This window comes from Triticum dicoccoides, chromosome 6B, assembly GCF_002162155.2.
Source record: "Triticum dicoccoides isolate Atlit2015 ecotype Zavitan chromosome 6B, WEW_v2.0, whole genome shotgun sequence".
NCBI lineage: Eukaryota > Viridiplantae > Streptophyta > Magnoliopsida > Poales > Poaceae > Triticum > Triticum dicoccoides.
In genome coordinates this window covers 626708405-626726681 of record NC_041391.1, presented here as the reverse complement: position 1 = coordinate 626726681, position 18277 = coordinate 626708405, and the positions used below count along the sequence as shown (strand labels likewise).

At 41.5% G+C, this 18277-nt stretch overlaps 2 protein-coding genes across 4 annotated transcripts; one reads left to right on the top strand and one right to left on the bottom strand.

The window, feature by feature from the left end:
- Positions 1-3917: 3917 nt before the first annotated feature.
- On the top strand, positions 3918-12909 carry LOC119323238 (nuclear exosome regulator NRDE2-like). 3 transcript variants are annotated; one of them, XR_005156184.1, is made up of 12 exons: positions 3918-4484; positions 5804-6215; positions 6427-6762; positions 6873-7518; positions 7588-7762; positions 8397-8754; positions 9253-9363; positions 9840-10188; positions 11047-11266; positions 11529-11750; positions 12289-12671; positions 12754-12909. XR_005156184.1 is itself a non-coding variant. In XM_037596840.1 (11 exons), exons 1-11 carry the CDS (start codon positions 4000-4002, stop codon positions 12440-12442), a joined length of 3444 nt encoding a protein of 1147 aa, XP_037452737.1. In that variant the 5' UTR covers positions 3918-3999; the 3' UTR covers positions 12443-12909. The 3 variants fall into 3 exon arrangements, 2 of the variants coding, with proteins under 2 accessions (XP_037452737.1, XP_037452736.1); XM_037596840.1 differs by having other exon boundaries at positions 6873-7494; positions 12289-12909; XM_037596839.1 differs by having other exon boundaries at positions 12289-12909.
- A 2928-nt stretch (positions 12910-15837) lies between these two features.
- LOC119324534 lies at positions 15838-18039 on the bottom strand. Its single transcript, XM_037598317.1, has 5 exons — positions 17803-18039; positions 17405-17586; positions 16808-16898; positions 16435-16659; positions 15838-16255 (listed from the first exon to the last, which is right to left on the bottom strand). Exons 1-5 carry the CDS (start codon positions 17966-17968, stop codon positions 15996-15998), a joined length of 924 nt encoding a protein of 307 aa, XP_037454214.1. The 5' UTR covers positions 17969-18039; the 3' UTR covers positions 15838-15995.
- Positions 18040-18277: the final 238 nt, after the last annotated feature.

The window sequence follows — 18277 nt, the reverse complement described above, 5'->3', positions numbered from 1 at the left end:
GTATTTGAAAAATGTTGAACAACTATTTGAAACAATTTAATCAAGCTTTCGGAAAATATTTAATGTGTATACAAAAGTTGTTGATCATGTATTTAAAAATATGATTTTTTGGTCATCTATAAAAAATTAATTAAAAATTTGAAAAACAGTGAACAAGTATTTGAAGCATGTTGATCAAGCATTTGGAAAATTTTAAATGTGTATCGAAAAAATGTTGACCATGTATTAAAAAATGTTGACCATGTATGAAAAAATGTTGAAAAGATTTGATCATGTATATAAAAATATTAATCAAGTATTTGGAAAAAAATTAAATGTGCATAAAAAATGTTAATCTTTTCATTTGAAAACTTTTAATCAAATATTTGACAAAGTTTAAAAAATGTGTATAGAAAAATGTTGACCAAGTATTCAAAAAACTATTGGTCTTGTATTTAAATTTTTTAATCAAGCAATTGAAAAATGTTAAAAACGTGTATTAGAAAAAATATTGACCATGTATTAAGCAAATGTTAAATTTGTATTTATAAAATATTAAAAAATTATTAAAAAATATTGTTGTCATATACAAGAAATGTAGAATGAAACCAAAAGAAACAAAGAAAAGAAAAAAATGAACTTTTTTTAAATTATATTACAAAACTGTGAACAAGTATTTGAAAAATGTTGATCAAGCATTTGGAAAATGTTGAACAAGTATTTAAATAATGCTGAACAAGTATTGGAAAAATGTTGAACAAGTATTGGAAAAAATTTAATCAAGAATTCAAAAAATGTTGAACAAGTATTTGAAAAATGTTGAACAACTATTTGAAACAATTTAATCAAGCTTTCGGAAAATATTTAATGTGTATACAAAAGTTGTTGATCATGTATTTAATAATATGATTTTTTGGTCATCTATAAAAAACTAATTAAATTTTTCAAAAACTGTGAACAAGTATTTGAAGCATGTTGATCAAGCATTTGGAAAATTTTTAGTGTGTATCGAAAAAATGTTGACCATGTATTAAAAAATGTTGACCATGTATGAAAAAATGTTGAAAAGATTTGATCATGTATATAAAAATATTAATCAAGTATTTGGAAAAAAATTAAATGTGTATAAAAAATGTTAATCTTTTCATTTGAAAACTTTTAATCAAATATTTGACAAAGTTTAAAAAATCTGTATAGAAAAATGTTGACCAAGTATTCAAAAAACTATTGGTCTTGTATTTAAATTTTTTAATCAAGCAATTGAAAAATGTTAAAAATGTGTATTAGAAAAAATATTGACCATGTATTAAGCAAATGTTAAATTTGTATTTAAAAAATATTGAAAAATTATTAAAAAATATTGTTGTCATATACAAGAAATGTAGAATGAAACCAAAAGAAACAAAGAAAAGAAAAAAATGAAAATCAAACAAGAAAGACAAAAAAAGATGAAAAGGAAATGAAAAAATGAAAGAAAAATGCAAAATAATGAAAGAAAGGAAACCAATAAAAGCCAAGAAAGAAAAAAAACTGAAGAAAGAAAGAAAATAAAAAACAATAAGACCAGAGAATAGAAATAAATAATAACAAAGAAACAACAAGAAAACATGGAAACCGAGAAAGAAACAAAGAAAACTGATAACAACCGAGAAAGAATAATGAAAACCAAAGAAAAATGAAAAACAAAAAATCAAGAGAAACCGAGAAAAAATTAAATAAACCACAAACCCCGTGAAAACAGGGAAAGAAAGGAAGAAAACCGAAGAAAAAGCAATGAAAACAAAAAAACAATGAGGAAACAAAGAAAAAGAAAGAACAACGAAAAAGAAAGCAAAAAAGAAGAAAAAACATGATGTGATTGAACCAACAAACTCAGTTTTTCTTTTCTTTAGGAAGACCAGCAAACTCACCGATCAAACGAACCCAGCGAAGAAAATGATCAGACAAAAACGGGTTGGCCCGGCTGCAACAGTATGTGAGGAAAGATTCTACGAGATGAAAGAATGCGCTCGCTTAATGCGAGTAGAGCTCCTGTCTGACGCTCGTTAGCGTCAGGCAGAGTAGGTTTCGCTGAAGGTAGATACAGATGGGCCGGCCCATTTGAAGGTCAGTAGCTCGAGCGTGTAAAAAAACACCAAAAATACCCGGCGCCAGCGATAGATCGAACACGCGACGTCCCGCCCCGGAATTTTACAACCAAACCAGTCGAGCTGATATGTTGTACTGGTTTGCAAGCAGCGCAAGAGCTTAAAGTACACGACAACTTTTGAAAATTTACGAACAATTCAAGAAACTCGAGAACAAAAAGTTGAAAATTCTGAACAAAATTTGACAAACGCGAAACCCTTTTTCAAACCATGAACACTTTTTGAAATTTGAACAAACTTTTCAAACGTGAATTATTATTAAAAAGTTGAACAAAAATTTCGAAATTCCAAAAAGATGAACAAATTTTTAAATATACATTGAACATATTTGTATTATACGCTGAACAATTTTAAATACATACTGAACATCTTTGTGATATACACCGAACAAAATTTTAAAAATACATTGAACATTTCTGTAATGTACGTTGAACAAATTTTGAATTGTGAACAAAATTTTAAAAACATATTTTTTAATGAAGTCATGAAGAAAATACGAAGTTTTAAACTTTTTTGAAATAAAGGACGAAAATAAAAACGAAAAAGGATAAAATAAGAAGAGGAGTAAAAAAGAAAAAGAGACAGAATAAATAAACTGAAGAAGAAAAGAATAAAGAAACAGGAAGAACAGAAAACCAGCAAAAGAGAGAAAAAAAGAAAAAAAAACGGTTTAGGGAACTTTCTAGAAGGTTCCCAAAACCGGTTTGCTTGGGACTGCATTAACTAGCGAAGTGGGCCGGCCCATCGCGCGCCGCTACTCCCGCGCTTCAGCGAAGCCAGGTCTCCTCGCGTGAAAAAATAAGGGGCACCCCTATTTCTCATGTTAAGCGAGACAGGAGCGATCCTGAAGGGAGCGTCAGTTGGGCCGGCCCACGGGCGCTGCAAACACCATCCTGTTTTCTATTTTGGTTTTTCATACTTTTCTGTTTCGTTTTTATGCTTTTTTACTTTTGCATATTATATATATATATATATATATATATATATATATATATATATAACTAAAAATACTCTTCATTGAACAAGTAGTTGAAAAATGTTGAACAAGTATTTAAAGAATGTTGAACAAGTATTTTAAAAAAATGTTGAATAAATATTTAAAAAATATTGATCATGTATATAGAAAGGTTTAACAAGTCATTGAAAAATGTTTAATGAGTATTTGAAAAATGTTGAACAAGTATTTGAAAAAACATGAACAATTATTTCGAAATCATGTATATAAAATGTTGAACATTTATTTGAAAATACTGAACAAGTATTTAATTTTTTAAATAAGTATTAAAATGTTGATCAAGCATTGGAAAAATATTGAATATGCGGACAATGTTGAACGCGTATCCACAAAATTTTGATCACTTATTAAAAAAATGTTTTTGACATATACGAAAATGTGGGTTGAAAACAAAAACAACATAAGAAAAACAAAACAAATTAAAGAAACAAAATGCAAAAAGAATGAAAAACGGAGAAGACACAATTAAAGAAATAAAAGAAAACAAAACAAAAAAATCCCGGCTCAAATGGCCTCAAATAGGTCGCGCCCCAAGTATTAATAACCAATGGAACGTGGCCGACTGGCCAGCAGCGCGCCTTGTCTCTTTGCAGACCAGGGAGGCATTTCATGATCTCTTTTTTACTTTAATGCGCGAACGAATGGGCCGGGCCAAATACTTAGAACCTTCAGCAACACTACAAAATACAGTATGAATTAGGCCGACTCATGATGAAAAGAAAAGAACTCTCAACTTCTCAAGGCCATGTTTTGGTTGGCCCGACAATTCCCGACCGACCGCGGGCTGCACCCCGTCAGCGGCCAGAACTTTCTTGCTCTCCTTCGCCCAACACTAATCTCGGTTCTCGCAACGCCGTCATGGAGCCATCGCCGGAGCGTTCGCCGCCGACCACCACCGCCACCGCCGCCGGAGGAGGACACGAGCCCTCCAACTCCTCCTCTCTCTTCCCCCTCTTCCCGCTCTCTTCCCCCACCGAGGTTTCCCAGTGTCTCCCGAACCCTAGCTTCTCCTTCGACGCCTCCTCCTTCAACATCCCACCCAGTGCTTCCTCGTCCCTGCCGCCGCTGAGCCCCTCTTCGGACGAGGAGGAGGCGGCCCCGAAGCCCGCTCCCGCGAAGTACAACCTGCTGCCGTCCTCGCCGTCCGACGATGAGAGGGGGTCGAGGCGGGACGACAGGAAGAGGAGGAAGCGGAGGAGGGACCAGGAGCGGTATGAGGGGGCCGCCTCTTCGCGGAAGCCGGGGGTTCGTGCCTGGGCTGGGTCGGAGACCAAGCTGGTCAAGGATTACTACGTCGACGCCAAGGGCGACCAGGATAACTTGGCATTTGGATCAATCTACAGGTCAGTATTTGCTCATGTTTATTTATGTACGGATTGTTGCATAGCGAAGCTGTTGTGTTAAATTCATGCTTATGTCGCATTGAAGTATGCTGAACAGACTGTTTATGCTTCCACATGTGAAGTTATTGGTGTCAAAGCTACATTTCACCGATTCCATTGTTGTGGCGTTTGTTCTAGTAGGAAACGATTAGAGTGTCTGTTCATTTTTGCAATTGGATGCAGGTGTGGTAGATCACATGCCAAAGGCCTGTGTAAGAGGTCATGTATAGCTGCTTATGTTTAGCGTCTTATCAAATCAAAGTTATTAGCACCAAGTTTGATTTCCATATGCATAAACTATATGGTTAAACTCATGCATTGGTAATTTCCAGAGCGCTAACTACGCGGTCTGGAATTAAGTTGCAAAAAATTGGGAGGCGGAATTAATGATATTGATGGACATGGAGTGATAGTTTAAGCTTTAAACCCTGTGCAGGTACTTATAGTTTCACATGTTTAATACCGTGCTAACTTAGAAGCTGGGTTGGAACAATTTTATTTTTACAAATATAAGATCAGTTTGTTAAACAGGAAATTCTTATATTCTGTCAGTTTTTTTTTATACCTACAGTTCAACTCTCTGTTATTGTCTAGTTAGCCATTTATCTTCTGGGACTTGCTACATCTGGAAGTTACTAATATCAGTCTGTTTCAAAACATTGTAGAATATATCGACGCGGTTACTATAAAGATTTTTTTTATCAACTGCAACATTATGTAGCTTACTATTATGTGGTGTCTTGTGATTGCCAGTTGAGTATTTTACTTGTGTACAATGTCAGGGAACAACATAGGCTTAGGCAGGCCTGTAGCTGCTATTCAAATGATACACCCGACCCTTTGTTAGACGTTAGTTAGTACTCCCTCCATCCGGAATTAGTTGGCGCTCTAGATACATCCGTTTGAGCGTCAACTAATTCCGGACGGAGGAAGTATTTGTTTTCTGTTCTTTCAACAATTTCTTCTTCAAGTAGACGCGTCCAAACTTGGGCTGCTACATCAAAATTAACGTATAAACAATATATGTGCCAATGGAAGCTTGCACAGGGGAGCAATTCGGCTGATATTGTCAATGGTAACAATGTAAACAATACATGGAATTAGTATATCATCAAGCTGGAAAAGTTAAATGTAGTCACTTTGTTCAGAATATCAATGCTTAATAATATGTTGAAGTTTTCCAGTTTTTACCTGCTGCAGAGACTTCATTCTGTAAGCCGAACTTATTCAGTTAACTGATTTTGTTCTAATCAAGTCTAACACCACATGGTAATATGCAGAATGGACATTGCACGTTACAAGCCTCAAAACACACTGGAGACACGTGGGCTTAATCGACGTTTCTATAATTATGGACATGCTTCATTGCAGATGGATCTAGATTCAGATTTGGATGGACTGGATAACAAAGTAAAAGTGGGAAGGCGTTACTTTTCAGCAAAACATGCCGTTTTAGAAAGAAACAAGGGTTTCAAGCACCTGAAAGTGTTGAAAAGTGATATGATTGCAATTCTCCCTGAAGATTTTATCCCTGTAGAGACATCATCCCTTCCTGTGAAAAGCACAACCGTGCAACAGGAGCTTGAGGAATCTTGGGAAGATGAAATACTTCGGAGGACAAAAGAATTCAATAAGATGACACGAGAATGTCCTCGTGATGAAAAAATCTGGTTGGCCTTCGCTCAGTTTCAGGTATCGCAGTTTTAGAAGAATATTTCTTTCACCAGGCTATCACTTGTGTAGTGCACAGTTGATTTTTTTTACAGCATACAGTTAAGTCACAAACAGAATCTTAAGCTATGAAACTGTTGACTAGAGTTTTACTTCAGCTAATCTTTCCCCCTTCCACCTTATAGTTGTTAAGAAATCTAGTGAAGTGATTTCCTCTGCTTCTGCATTGCAGGACAAAGTTGCCAGTAGTCAGCCACAAAAAGCAGCACGTTTGCAAACAACTGAAAGAAAAATTAGTATATTGGAGAAGGCTGTGGAGCTCAATCCAGATAACGAGGAATTGTTGCTTTGCCTTCTGAAGTCATATGGCGAGAGGGATAGCTCTGAGAGTCTCTTTGGTAAATGGGAGAAAATACTTATGGAACACCCTGACAGTTGTAAGCTGTGGAAACAGTATCTACTTCTGTGCCAAGGGGAATTCTCCAGATTCAAAGTATCTGATACACGGAAGTCTTACTCATATGCAGTACAGGCTCTATCTGCAGCTTGCACAAAGCTATGTAGGCAGGTTTAGTGTCTCATTGAACATATTTCAGCATAACTGTTCTCCCTTCTCTCCCTCTCTTTGCATGAATTTGCTATAGTCATTAAAATGTTTTATTCTGGAATTTTCCGCAGGATTGTGAAAATGCTGATCTCAAAGCACATCCTTCCTTAGTTCAGGTTGAACTTGGTTTAGTGGATATATTTGTGAATCTTTGCCGGTTTGAATGGCAAACAGGACATCGAGAATTAGCAACTGGGTTATTTCAAGCTCAAATTGAGTTTAGCCTATTCTCGCCTCCCCTTTCCTTGTCCACAAGCAGTAAGCAAAGACTCTTTGAGCACTTCTGGAATAGTGGTGGTGCCAGAATTGGAGAAGATGGGGCTCTTGGATGGTCTACATGGTTAGCAAAGGATGAGGAGAGTCGACAAAACATGGTTATGCAAGAAAATCCTCAAGAGCCGGAAGGGGGAGGCTGGAGTGGTTGGTTTAATCCCTCTGTAGCAAATGCTGAAACAAATTATGTGTCTAACCAATCAATAGAAGAATTAGCAGCTGATGGAATTGATCCAGAAGACCCTGATACTGAGGACACACCTGCACAAGATGATGTTGAATCTTTACTAAAAAAGCTCGGCATTGATGTAGAGACTGAGTACAGTAGCGAAGTTAAGGATGCAAAAACATGGAATAGATGGTCCACAATGGAGCTGTCGAGGGAGAATGAACAATGGATGCCCCTTCGTGAAAGTTCTGGTACTTCGCTTTCCCCCTTTGTTGGTAAGATTGAGAAGTGACTTTGAGATTTGTTTAGGTAACTCAATTCTAACACTGGGATGCTATTTCCAGGAGCAGGACCAAATCATTCTAATGATGCCTCATCTGGAGAAGTCAATGATCAGCTTTCCAGAGTAATCTTGTTTGAGGATGTAACTGAGTTTCTGTTCTCTTTATCGTCAGAAGAGGCTCGTTTTTCCTTGATATGCCAATTTATTGATTTCTATGGTGGCAAAATTTCTAGATGGTAAATTCTTGCACTTCTATCCTGTTAAGCTTTGGTCATCCTCATGTGAACAGAACTAAATACTCCCTCTGATCCAAATTAATTGTCGCAGCTCTAGTAAAGTTGTACTAGAGCGGCGACAATTAATTTGGACCGGTGGGAGTAGTATATTTTTATTGCCTTGTAACTTGTTTCAGTTTTTGTTGCTCAGTGTGCAACTCCTTATAACTAAAGTGCCTGACAAGAAAACTGGATAGTACAATTTGATCAAATCTGTTACCATATAATGGGAATTATGAGATGTATGGCTATACCTGCAGCTACCCAGCTGGGTTTCCTCATTATTTTGGTCATGTAGCATGTTAGTCTTTTAGTTTAATTTATTACGAACATTTCAGCATCCTAGAGTGGATTCTGAGTCGACAGCTGGGGGATTTGAAATTTATCATGGTTATACAGAACTTACACCAACTTGTTCGTCCTGAAAACCTACATCAGTAAGAAGTTGTGCACTGGGTTCCACGATGGAAAGTTGGTTGCGGTTGTTATTTTGATTTCTATATTTTTTGTATAATTAGCTTTTGGTGTTAACTACAGTATATTCCTAAATTCCAGGACTCATCCTTCAGTTTTAATCAATGTTCTTAAATTCCAGGACATCCAGCAACAGTTCAAGTTGGCTTGATAGAATTATGAGCCTTGAGATGATTTCAAATGATATTTCGGAAGATCTTATCGCCATATCTGACCTTGCAAACAAGACACAAAATTCAAGTCGTTGTAGTTTGGAGTCTTTATTAGGAAGTATGCATGATCTTTCTCGAAGACCTGGCCTGGTGAAATTTCTGAAAAATGCAATATTGCTTTCCCTTGATATATTCCCTCGTAATCATATCTTGGAGGAAGCTGTCCTTGTTACCACCCAAATGTATACGGCACAAGAGAACACTTTGTCTACTCCAGCTAATGCATCGCGGGCTTTGGCCAAAAACCTGCTGAAGAAAGACAGACAGGTATGCTTTATCCTCTTTCCTTTTTCTTTGTTTTCACATAAATTTTTCGTGGGGCATAAAAGTTATAAGCAACTAGCTAGTTGTGCAATAAACCACAAAGAAGTATGCTCATGTATTTCTAGCCAGTAGCCACCTAGTTCACACGATACAGTTTTGCCGAGTGATATCACTCAGCGTAATCTGCATCAGTTAGCAAACTAGACACACCATGCAGTTATGGAACCAAAATTAAGCCAAGGCAATCCGTAAATATAGCAGAAGTCCTCAGTTCAATAGCGGTTACTCATATTTTGCATTAACCAAGTTAATGCTCCATCCATTATCTTGTTTTAAGTGGTGTTCTTCTGAGAATTCTCCGTGTCTATGTTTCGTTTTTATGTATGAGTGCATTTTATTTAGCCTAAGTTACTTGTATCAGTTATCAGTCTTAATCATATGTAGCTTGGTGCATTGCGTATTGTTAGAAGAAATGTAAACCATGACCTTTCTTGTGGTCAGGATCTTCTGCTTTGTGGTATATATGGCCGAATTGAGGCTAGGCATGGGAACATTGACCAAGCAAGGAAGATATTTGACATGGCACTGTTATCTACAGAAGGAGCTACACAGGTATTATAGAACCATAAAATAAATATTTTGTATGGAAGCTTGTATATCCATTCATTCCAATCAGTATTAGTCGCTACTGGTATTAGTTGTATAATGCATAATGCTGCTGTTCTAGCATCTTTGGTGTGTGCATAACATAGATCTGCCTCTCGAATGCATGCTACCATCTCCAGTCTAAAATAGATGCCTTTAGACATTGACATTATCTCCCATGTACAAGTTTGCCCAATATTTTTTCTAATTGTATGTTAGTCAGCAATTATATTAGAAAATAACGATTTGGAAATAAGTTATGACACAATCATCCTTATGCGATCATTTCCATGTGAAAAATTTAAATACTTATTTGTGGCCAAGCTTTTAGAGTTTTATTGCATGCGTTTCGTGATGACTTCTATTTTTTAACGGATGTAGTAAGAACTAAGAGACCGGCTTTCTGTTGTTAAGGTTCTTCTGGTTGTTGCTGTTGTTGACAGGATCTCGTCAAGAAGGTTCCTATTCTTTGTTTTTGGTATGCTGAGATGGAAATATCAATATCTACTTCAAGAAACAATTCTGACTCGGCACATCGTGCAATATACATTCTTTCCTGCTTGGGTAGCAATATCAAGTATTCTTCTTTCGGCGGTCCTATATCACGCCCGCTGGTATTAAGGGCTCGTCAAGGATTTAAAGAGCAGATTAGAAGCCTGAGGTCTGCATTTGCAAGTGGTTGTTTGAAAGAAGAATCAGTTGCTCTGATTTGCTGTGCTTCCTTGTTTGAGAGTATGACTTCTGGTTATTCTTCTGGTCTTGAAGTGATAGAGGAGGCCTGTCCATTTTCAGGTTCTTCATCCTCTCTTTTTTGTTCTGGATCTATATGGATGATATCGTTTCAAACCATTATGTTTTTCTGCTCCTGTGTGAAGTGGCGTTACTTTTATCATTCTATCATTTTACAAAATGGCAATTATTCTTGTTAGTCTTTTGTTTGCCACCTCTATTTGTCAATGTCAGTTACTGTTGGTCGAAACTGCTGCTGAAGCAACAACTTAATAACTGCCACCTTGGTCCTATGTCATGCATACTAATTTCTATTCCTTCTGCTGATGTATATTGGCTTCCTCCCTTGTTAACTATTGAGTATTGGCAACGAAATATGCACTTATCTTTAGGGCTCTGTTAGTGCAATTTCACTTTTGTTATCAATTGTTATTTACTACTCCCTCCAATCCATATTACTTGTGTATCTAAACAAATCTAAGACAAGTAATATGGTAGTGTTCGATACATCCGTATCTAGACAAGTCTAAGACAAGTAATATGGATCGGAGGGAGTATTAGATGTATTTGTCTAAGCTATAAGATATTTTATTTATTCATTTATCTTGCATAAACAAATTATACTGTTGTTATACCGGACGTAACAGCCTATTTTTGACTGCTCTCAAGGGTCAAGATGGATGGATCCTTCTGACTCTTCTCAAGGGTCTTTTTCAGTTTTCCCTAGAAGTTAAAATCACCTTGTTGTATTTTACTGTTGAACTTACCTTTATGTTTAACCTCTGCATTTGTTGTTCTGCTGTTATTTTGAATCGGATAAAGTCTTAAGTATTTTTCTGCATGCTTATAATTATAATTATTTTTTTGTCAAATTTGCATTCAACAAAGCATTCTCTTATTATGTGAACTTGATTTTTTCAGAGAGCCATACCTTGGAATTTGAAAAGTTGTGGATGTATTACATCAAACTGCTTCAGAAGAATCTGAACCAGTTGAGTCTCTCAAGGGTTTGGCCGAGCATATTGAAAGGAGTACAAACATATCCGTACAATCCAAAATCATATGCATCCATGTTAACTCTGAGCTGTCTTTACAGTGTTCCCAACAATCTGCGTCTTACACTTGACAAATGCAGTCAAAGGTAAGGGTGCTTTGTTTCCATGAAAACACTCTGTTGTATATCTAGTATAGTGTGATATGAATATAATTTCTAAAGGATATGCCCATCTAGTTCTCCTTTAATGTGGATCCTCTATCATATTTTTTTGTCTGTACTCATATATGGTGTTTAAACATGCAAATAATATAAACGAGCTTTTATTGTCTTCATGCAATTTTGTTGCGTGCATGTATGTCTGTAGATGGACGTGCTGCTTTCTATTGACTGATTATTTTTTCAACAGGGACCCTTCCGTAGTTGCCTTGCTGTTCGCTTTGTCCTTTGAATGGAGTAAAGCAGGATCTTACAATAGAATCCACAGTCTGTTTGAGAGAGCTCTAGCTGATGATAAGTTACAGAAGTCTGTTCTGTTGTGGCGCTGTTATCTAGCTTATGAGGCAGAGATAGCCTGTAATACTTCTGCGGCACGACGTGTGTTCTTCAGAGCTATACATGCTTGCCCATGGTATGTGAGTCACATAAACATGGATATCAGAGCTTAATGATGTCATTTTACTTATTGCTATCCACTCAATCCCTTGTATATAAATATGTAAGAATAATGAGCATGTATTCTAAATGAAGTGCATGTTAGAGAAGCAGTGTTTCCAAGTTTGGTTGGCGATGTCACAAAATTTGAGTAGTTTATGAAATGTTAGCAGCTTCTGCTTTCTTTTCTTTGCTTTCTCATGTGAATATGTAAGTGGTTTTTGTTCCATGTGTATTCTCTCATATTTCTCTTAGCAGCCACTATTTAAACTTTATACTCCCTCCGTTCGGAATTAGTCGTCCAAGAAATGAATGTATCTAGATGTATTTTAGTTGTAGATACATCCGTTTTTGTGACAAGTAATTCCGAATGGAGGGAGTATTTTATTGTCTCTTGGGCTTAGACTTGTGTATTCTCCCATATTTCTCTTGGGCTTAGACTTGCTGTAGTTTAATTTTATTGTTATGGATGATTGTGTTTGGCATCTAAGTGTCTAACACTCTGTACTTCGCAGGTCTAAACGATTATGGCTTGATGGATTCCAAAAATTGAGCTCAGTTCTGACTATGAAAGAGTTATCAGATCTCCAGGAAGTAATGCATGGCAAGGAATTGTTCATTCGCACTGATATCTATGAGATACTGTTACAAGATGAAGATGACATATGATTATATGCGTATTCAGAATTCCAAATCTGTCCCTCATGGCAATCATTTGAGCTTGTAGTTTCCAAGATCACAGCCGTCAACCAGTGTCAGTTCTACATTGCAGTCTTGAGCTCATAATGCATCCAATGAGATCTGGATGCATCTTATAAACGGCTACATCTTTGGACCGTCAATGTTGCTGAGTTTAACTGTCCCTTACTTTCTGTTCCTTCCAAGGCATTTTTGCCAGGTTTGTTGCCACTTCAATACTCCCATGTGATCCTTGGTTATTGAAGTTACACAATGGCTTCACTAGGCTGTTTAAACCACAGGACATAATCAATCTGAAAATGTCTTATGGCAACTGCTGAAGGCAATTACAAAGCACAGTGAATACAAATTTGGTGTTCAGATTGTTTTGCAAGAATGGAGCAACAAAAGATGCTAGAGATTCATGTTCACAAAATGCAAAATTACTGCAACCTCAGGCAAGTGATGTATTTTGCAGGGGGCACGGTTTCCTGTTTTCTCTTTGCCCGGCTACATCTTACATTTTTCTTATGGTTCTGCTGAATCAGGTTAAGCGGGCCTCGTGAGGTATCCCAGGATCCTGTCTGTCAAAAGAAAACCTTAATTTGCTGAATGCCTGGTTTCTCTGCAAATTTGTAACATCACTCGCTTGTAACATCACTAGTTTTGCTCTAACCTGAGTCGGCTCCTGGTTGAACTAAAATGAAGGGCATTGGGTTCTGCGTGTAACTGATGAAACAATAGAATGCCACTCCATATTACAATGATCAAACTGATCCATTTAATTAGATCTTAGAGACCAAGAAAAAGGAATAAAAAGGAAAAGGAAAAGCCGTGGCTTAGATGACGAGTGTGCGCCCGCTGACCGTTAACCGGGCTGTTTCAGCTAGTGAATGTGTGCTGTGACTTCAAATGTTTTTAGGAATGTGTGCTGCGACTTGATGGGGTTGTTGCATGCAATGAGTTGTATGCACCACACCATGTGGTACCGCTGTTTCACCTGTACATATACGGTAGCCAGGTATAGTACTGTTGGTCCCGGTTGGCCCCAATTTGCAGCGATATCGAAGTTCAGTTCAGTGCGCAGGGTTGTTGGCTTATTACTACTCACCTGTGCCTGCACAGTTCAATCATGCTCGTCAGAGCGTAGGTGTCGAGCAAAGGTTGCAGGATTTTACGAACTCAAATTCATGGCAGGTTGGTAGGGGGCACAAGCTAATGCAGTCTCCAGATGTGTGCTTGTGAGGGTGGAAGCTCCAATCACGTCGACGACCAATGCCGGGAGGTACCATGGTTAGTCGACGGGTGTGCATTCCTTCACGACTGTTAATTGGGTTCATAATTCTGCCTAGGTTTTGCTCCATTCATCACTATGGGGCACCACATATACTCCCTCCGATTCTAAATATAAGTCTTATATTTTTTAGAGACTACATACAAAATAAAATGGGCGAATGTACACTTTAAAATATGTTTATATACATCCGTAGGTAGTTCATATAGAAATCTGCAAAGGACTTATATTTAGGAACGGAGGGAGTACTAAGCATTGGGAGATGGGTCTAATTGCCAAAGAAATGGGAAGCAACCTGCTTCATCAGAAGTGCTGCGTTTCTGGGGTTTTATTGCATGAAATCTACTGTATTTTTGAGAGGGTAAAGTTGTATGCACCACACCATGTGGTATCGTACCAACGCTTCACCTGTGCATATACGGTAGACAGATATCGCCCTACTTGATGGTCCCGATTTGCAGTGATACCAGAAGTTCAGCAGTTCAGCGCGCGCGCACACACACACGGTTGTTGGCTTGTTATTGCGCGCCTGGGCGTGCACAGTTCAATCAGCCTCGTCAGAGCTTTGGTTCTAGGTACACAACAGTGGTTGTATTTTTTACGAACTCACAATTCATGTCTGGTTGGTACTCAGACACGATACTGAGATAGGGAGATTGATACACTGACTGGCAACGCAATGCAGTCTCCAGAAGTCCAGATGCCAAATTGTGAGCAAGGTGGGAGCGGATTAGACATGGGGAATACTCCCTCCGATCCACTAAGGTCGAAGGAGTAGATTTTTATATTAGTCTCATTCTCTTTGTTTCGTACACGGTGAGAATTAATTCGGGATGGAAACCCGCTCATGAAAGAAATTGGCAGTAGTTGTTTCGCTCAACTCTCACTCTCTTACCACGGTGGACTTTTAATATTCACACCCTTTAAGAGCATCTACAGCCGGATGCCTCATGCCTGTTCCAAATGCCCGCCATGGACGGCCGGGTAAAAGAAGAAGGAACCCAGCCGGGCTCCTTGAAACGGCTTTAAGCATCGGGGCTGAATGACACCCTCATATCCAACCTAAATCTAAGATAGACATGGGAGGACCGGGTGTGTCCGCCACGTCGGATTCTGTCCATGTTGGTCCACCTTGACCCTATATATATCCGTTCCCATCTGGTTCCCAGACCAAACCCTAGCCACTCCATTCCCCTCCCCTCGTCCCCCATGCTCACTTCTGGCGATCTTCGGCCTTCTCCGGCATGGCTGGCAGCGGATCCAAGCCTTCAGTCAGCGGATCTGTGAACTGTGACCTCATCCTAGTCGGGCGTGAGGAGGAGATGGTCGTTCACATTGCGCTCCGCACCGCGCGCGAGGAAAATGCCTGACAGCGGTCAGACTTGATCCGTCAGGAATCCATTGCCTGCGCCCAAATGGCGTGTGGATCCGAAGCGAGACTTGTCGCCGTTGTCTCGCTGGAGGCGGTGCGCTCCGTCTGGCATTCGAACGACGTGACGGACGCGCAACCCCTTTGTTGGCAAGCCAACAACGAGGCCATCCGTGGCACGTCCACCGAGGATATGGCGCGGCGTGCCCGCTATGCGAGACAGAGGACGCGTCAGTCCTCGCAGCAGACGTCGGCGAGACGGAGTTGCACTCTCCGGCGTCGAGATGGATAGCCTGCAACCCTGGGCGCCACAACCGCGTCGCGGTGGACTTGTCAGCCTCCGTCATGACAGATCCATCGTCAACCTCACATTGACCGACGACATGCAGGCAACGGGCCGACGAGGAAGAGTAGGGCATGAGAGACGCCGACGCGCCTCGAATCTCATGAGTCGGTGTGTATCCCATGTCCTACTCTACCTCGCCGGCGACTGCACCAACACTTCGAGAAGCACAGCCAGCCGTCAGACATTGGCACGGCCGAGCCGGACGGGTCCGCTTGATATTAGGTTTCACGTGCGTGTAATTGTATGGATGTGAGGATTCGTAATCGAGGTGTTGAATACGTACACGGTCGTTTAAGGGGTCTGAATTTGATGTATCTGGCTGTGGATGCTCTTAACTCTCGTTCCCCATCTCTGGTTTCCACGAACCAAACACACTGTAATGCTAAGGCTGCTTCTTATTTTCAAAGAGGTTAGGGAAAGGCCTATGTATATACAAGAACTAGGTGATGACGAGTAGATTTGTCCACTTCATCTAACCCATCCGCTCCACCATCTTCTTCTTCTTCTTCTTCTTGAAAAACCATAGTCAGTCAGCCTAGCCTCTAGTCCTGATGATGGTGATGGTGCCCTTCCCTCCGGTCCTGATCTTGGTGAGGCTGACGACCGCCTTCCCGGACAGACCCGGCCGGTTAGTGGACGACACGACGGGGCCGCACGCGAACTGGCCGACGGGGTGCCGGACCGGCCTCGCCGGCCGCTTCAGGATCCTCCGGTTAACATCTTTCAGCGTGTCGCCGTCTAGCACCAGCGGCTTCACCACGGCGAACGGGTACAGCACCCCCTCCTTCCTCCTCCCTGCGCCAGAGAGAAGAAAGAAAGAAAAAACCGTCGTCAGCCTGCCACCCACGTCAAACAAAAAGATGGCGGCCCATCCTAGAAGCACCAGCCCCTGGCGCCGCAGGGCCAGTTCAGTGGCTCAGTTGCACACATGCGCGAGTACTAATTGCTCGCCGGTCGGCCACACCCACACCCACCTGCCAGCGAGGAGCAGGACGAGGAGGTCGCCGGCTCGCAGTAATTGCCGCTGCCGCTCCCTGTAGTTGCCTTTTGCAGCGGTGGCCGGGGAGCAGCAGCCGTGGCGGAGAAGGGCGGAGGGGGCCCTGCCGCCGCTTCTCCCCCGCCCCCGCCCTGCCCCGCTGCCGCGCTCCGGCCCCCCTCCCCACCCTGCCGCTGCCCCCTGCCCGATGCGGCGCCCTCCTCTGCAAAGACAACATCGCTCCATTTAGCAGTTATTGAATACAGCATTACAGCAGAGTGCGCACTGCCATCAGAGCTTCCAGTGAATCATGAATGCGCTCTAGGATTTTTGCTGTTACCACGAATGAGACGGAAGTTTGGCTTAATCACCTGAGAGAAAGCCGCTGGTCTCCGGGGCCGGGGTCATGGTGTTGAGATCATGGAGGAGGGCTCCCTCGCCGCTGCTGGGATCCCAGAAGCTCTGCGTTCGCGTCGTGCCGAGCAAGAGACAAGCACAAGACGACGGGTTAGAGAAAGGGGAGGAGCAGGACAGCATGCCGCTCTCTGCGAGGAGACACGGACACGACCGAACCAGTAGTACTTTCTTTTTCACGTCATTTAGCGTGAGCGTGACAGTGACGGTGAGGTTACAACCTTTAATTAACTGTGCTTGTTGTCTAAAGTTGTTACCTACCCAGGATTAATAATTAGAGAATGTATGTACTCTCGTTGACGTGACAGCAGACACCTAATAATAATAAAGCAAGCAAAATAGACATTTCTACACAGGGTTCGGGTTAAAAATTTCAATGTTTTTTGAAAAATGTTCATCGCACGGCCAATGCTCTTCTACTTGTAGCTGATGAACTGATGATGCCAAAGTTTCTGTGGTACTAATACTGAAGCAGAGCTATTGCGAGTGGACATGCATATAGGTTCTGCAGATCATCATCATCATCCGCCATGGGAAGTGGGGCGAGAGCTCACCTGAAGAAGGCACTGCAGGTCCTCGCTCGCCATGGCCGGGCACCGCGGCGGACCCTCTGCCGCCGCCGTCCTCTGCCGCTTGCTCCGGTCGCCCCACTGCGCGACGGCGTCCTCCAAGTATCCGCCTCCGCCGCTTGACGCCTCCGACGACGACACCGGCGACTCCTCCTCCCCGCCACCTACTGCGCCGCAAACATCGAAGGCTCAGTAAATACCGCCACACCCCACAGCCAATGCCTCTAGACTAGACCAGCCACAGTGCCACACGGCCAAAGTCAGCATAGCACCATCACGGGCACGTACGTACGTATGCGTGTGGGATTCCATGCGTGTGGCAGTAGACTAGACTAGTCTCGCGTGGCACGCAGTGAAGTTAAGGTTAGCGGTGGGTTTCTTACACGAGGGCAAGGCCGGGAGGGCGCCATGAATGCCGTCCCGGGCGGCGTCGCCGAGCTGGCAGCGCACCAGCTCCTCCCAGTCCCACTCCCACTCCCAGCCCCAGTCCGGGAGAGACGGAGGGGCTACGCGGCAGTCGTCGTGGTGGTGGCAGCTCTGGAGCGCCATAGGCGGCGTCTGCGTCCGTCCGTCCGCGTGAGGTGACCGGGAGTGGAGTCTGGGAGTGAAGTGATGTGGCCTCTCCGTCTCCACTCCTCCCACGCGGCCGGCGTCGGGGCTTAAATAGGCCGGGCTTTCTTCCGGGGCCGCTGCTTTCGTGGCATGCGCCAAAAGCCGCGTCCATTTCAACTTGGGCGACGGAAATGGCTGCCGCCTCCATACAAAGCGGTTTGGATCGTGTTTTTTCTCGAACGGAAGCAAAGCAAAGCAGGCAAGCGGTCAATGGGAAAAGAAGGAATGTTAACAAGGAAGCGAAAA

Excerpts from the sequence above, each read along its gene's own strand:
- LOC119323238 (XM_037596839.1), top strand. The coding sequence starts at position 4,000 with ATGGAGCCATCGCCGGAGCGTTCGCCGCCGACCACCACCGCCACCGCC. Across the intron at positions 4,485-5,803 it reads GCATTTGGATCAATCTACAG|AATGGACATTGCACGTTACA; the intron begins GTCAGTATTTGC and ends GGTAATATGCAG. Across the intron at positions 6,763-6,872 it reads GCACAAAGCTATGTAGGCAG|GATTGTGAAAATGCTGATCT; the intron begins GTTTAGTGTCTC and ends AATTTTCCGCAG.
- LOC119324534 (XM_037598317.1), bottom strand. The coding sequence starts at position 17,968 with ATGGCGCTCCAGAGCTGCCACCACCACGACGACTGCCGCGTAGCCCCT. Across the intron at positions 17,587-17,802 it reads CCTCCCGGCCTTGCCCTCGT|TAGGTGGCGGGGAGGAGGAG; the intron begins GTAAGAAACCCA and ends TTTGCGGCGCAG. Across the intron at positions 16,899-17,404 it reads ACCTGCAGTGCCTTCTTCAG|AGCTTCTGGGATCCCAGCAG; the intron begins GTGAGCTCTCGC and ends ACGCGAACGCAG.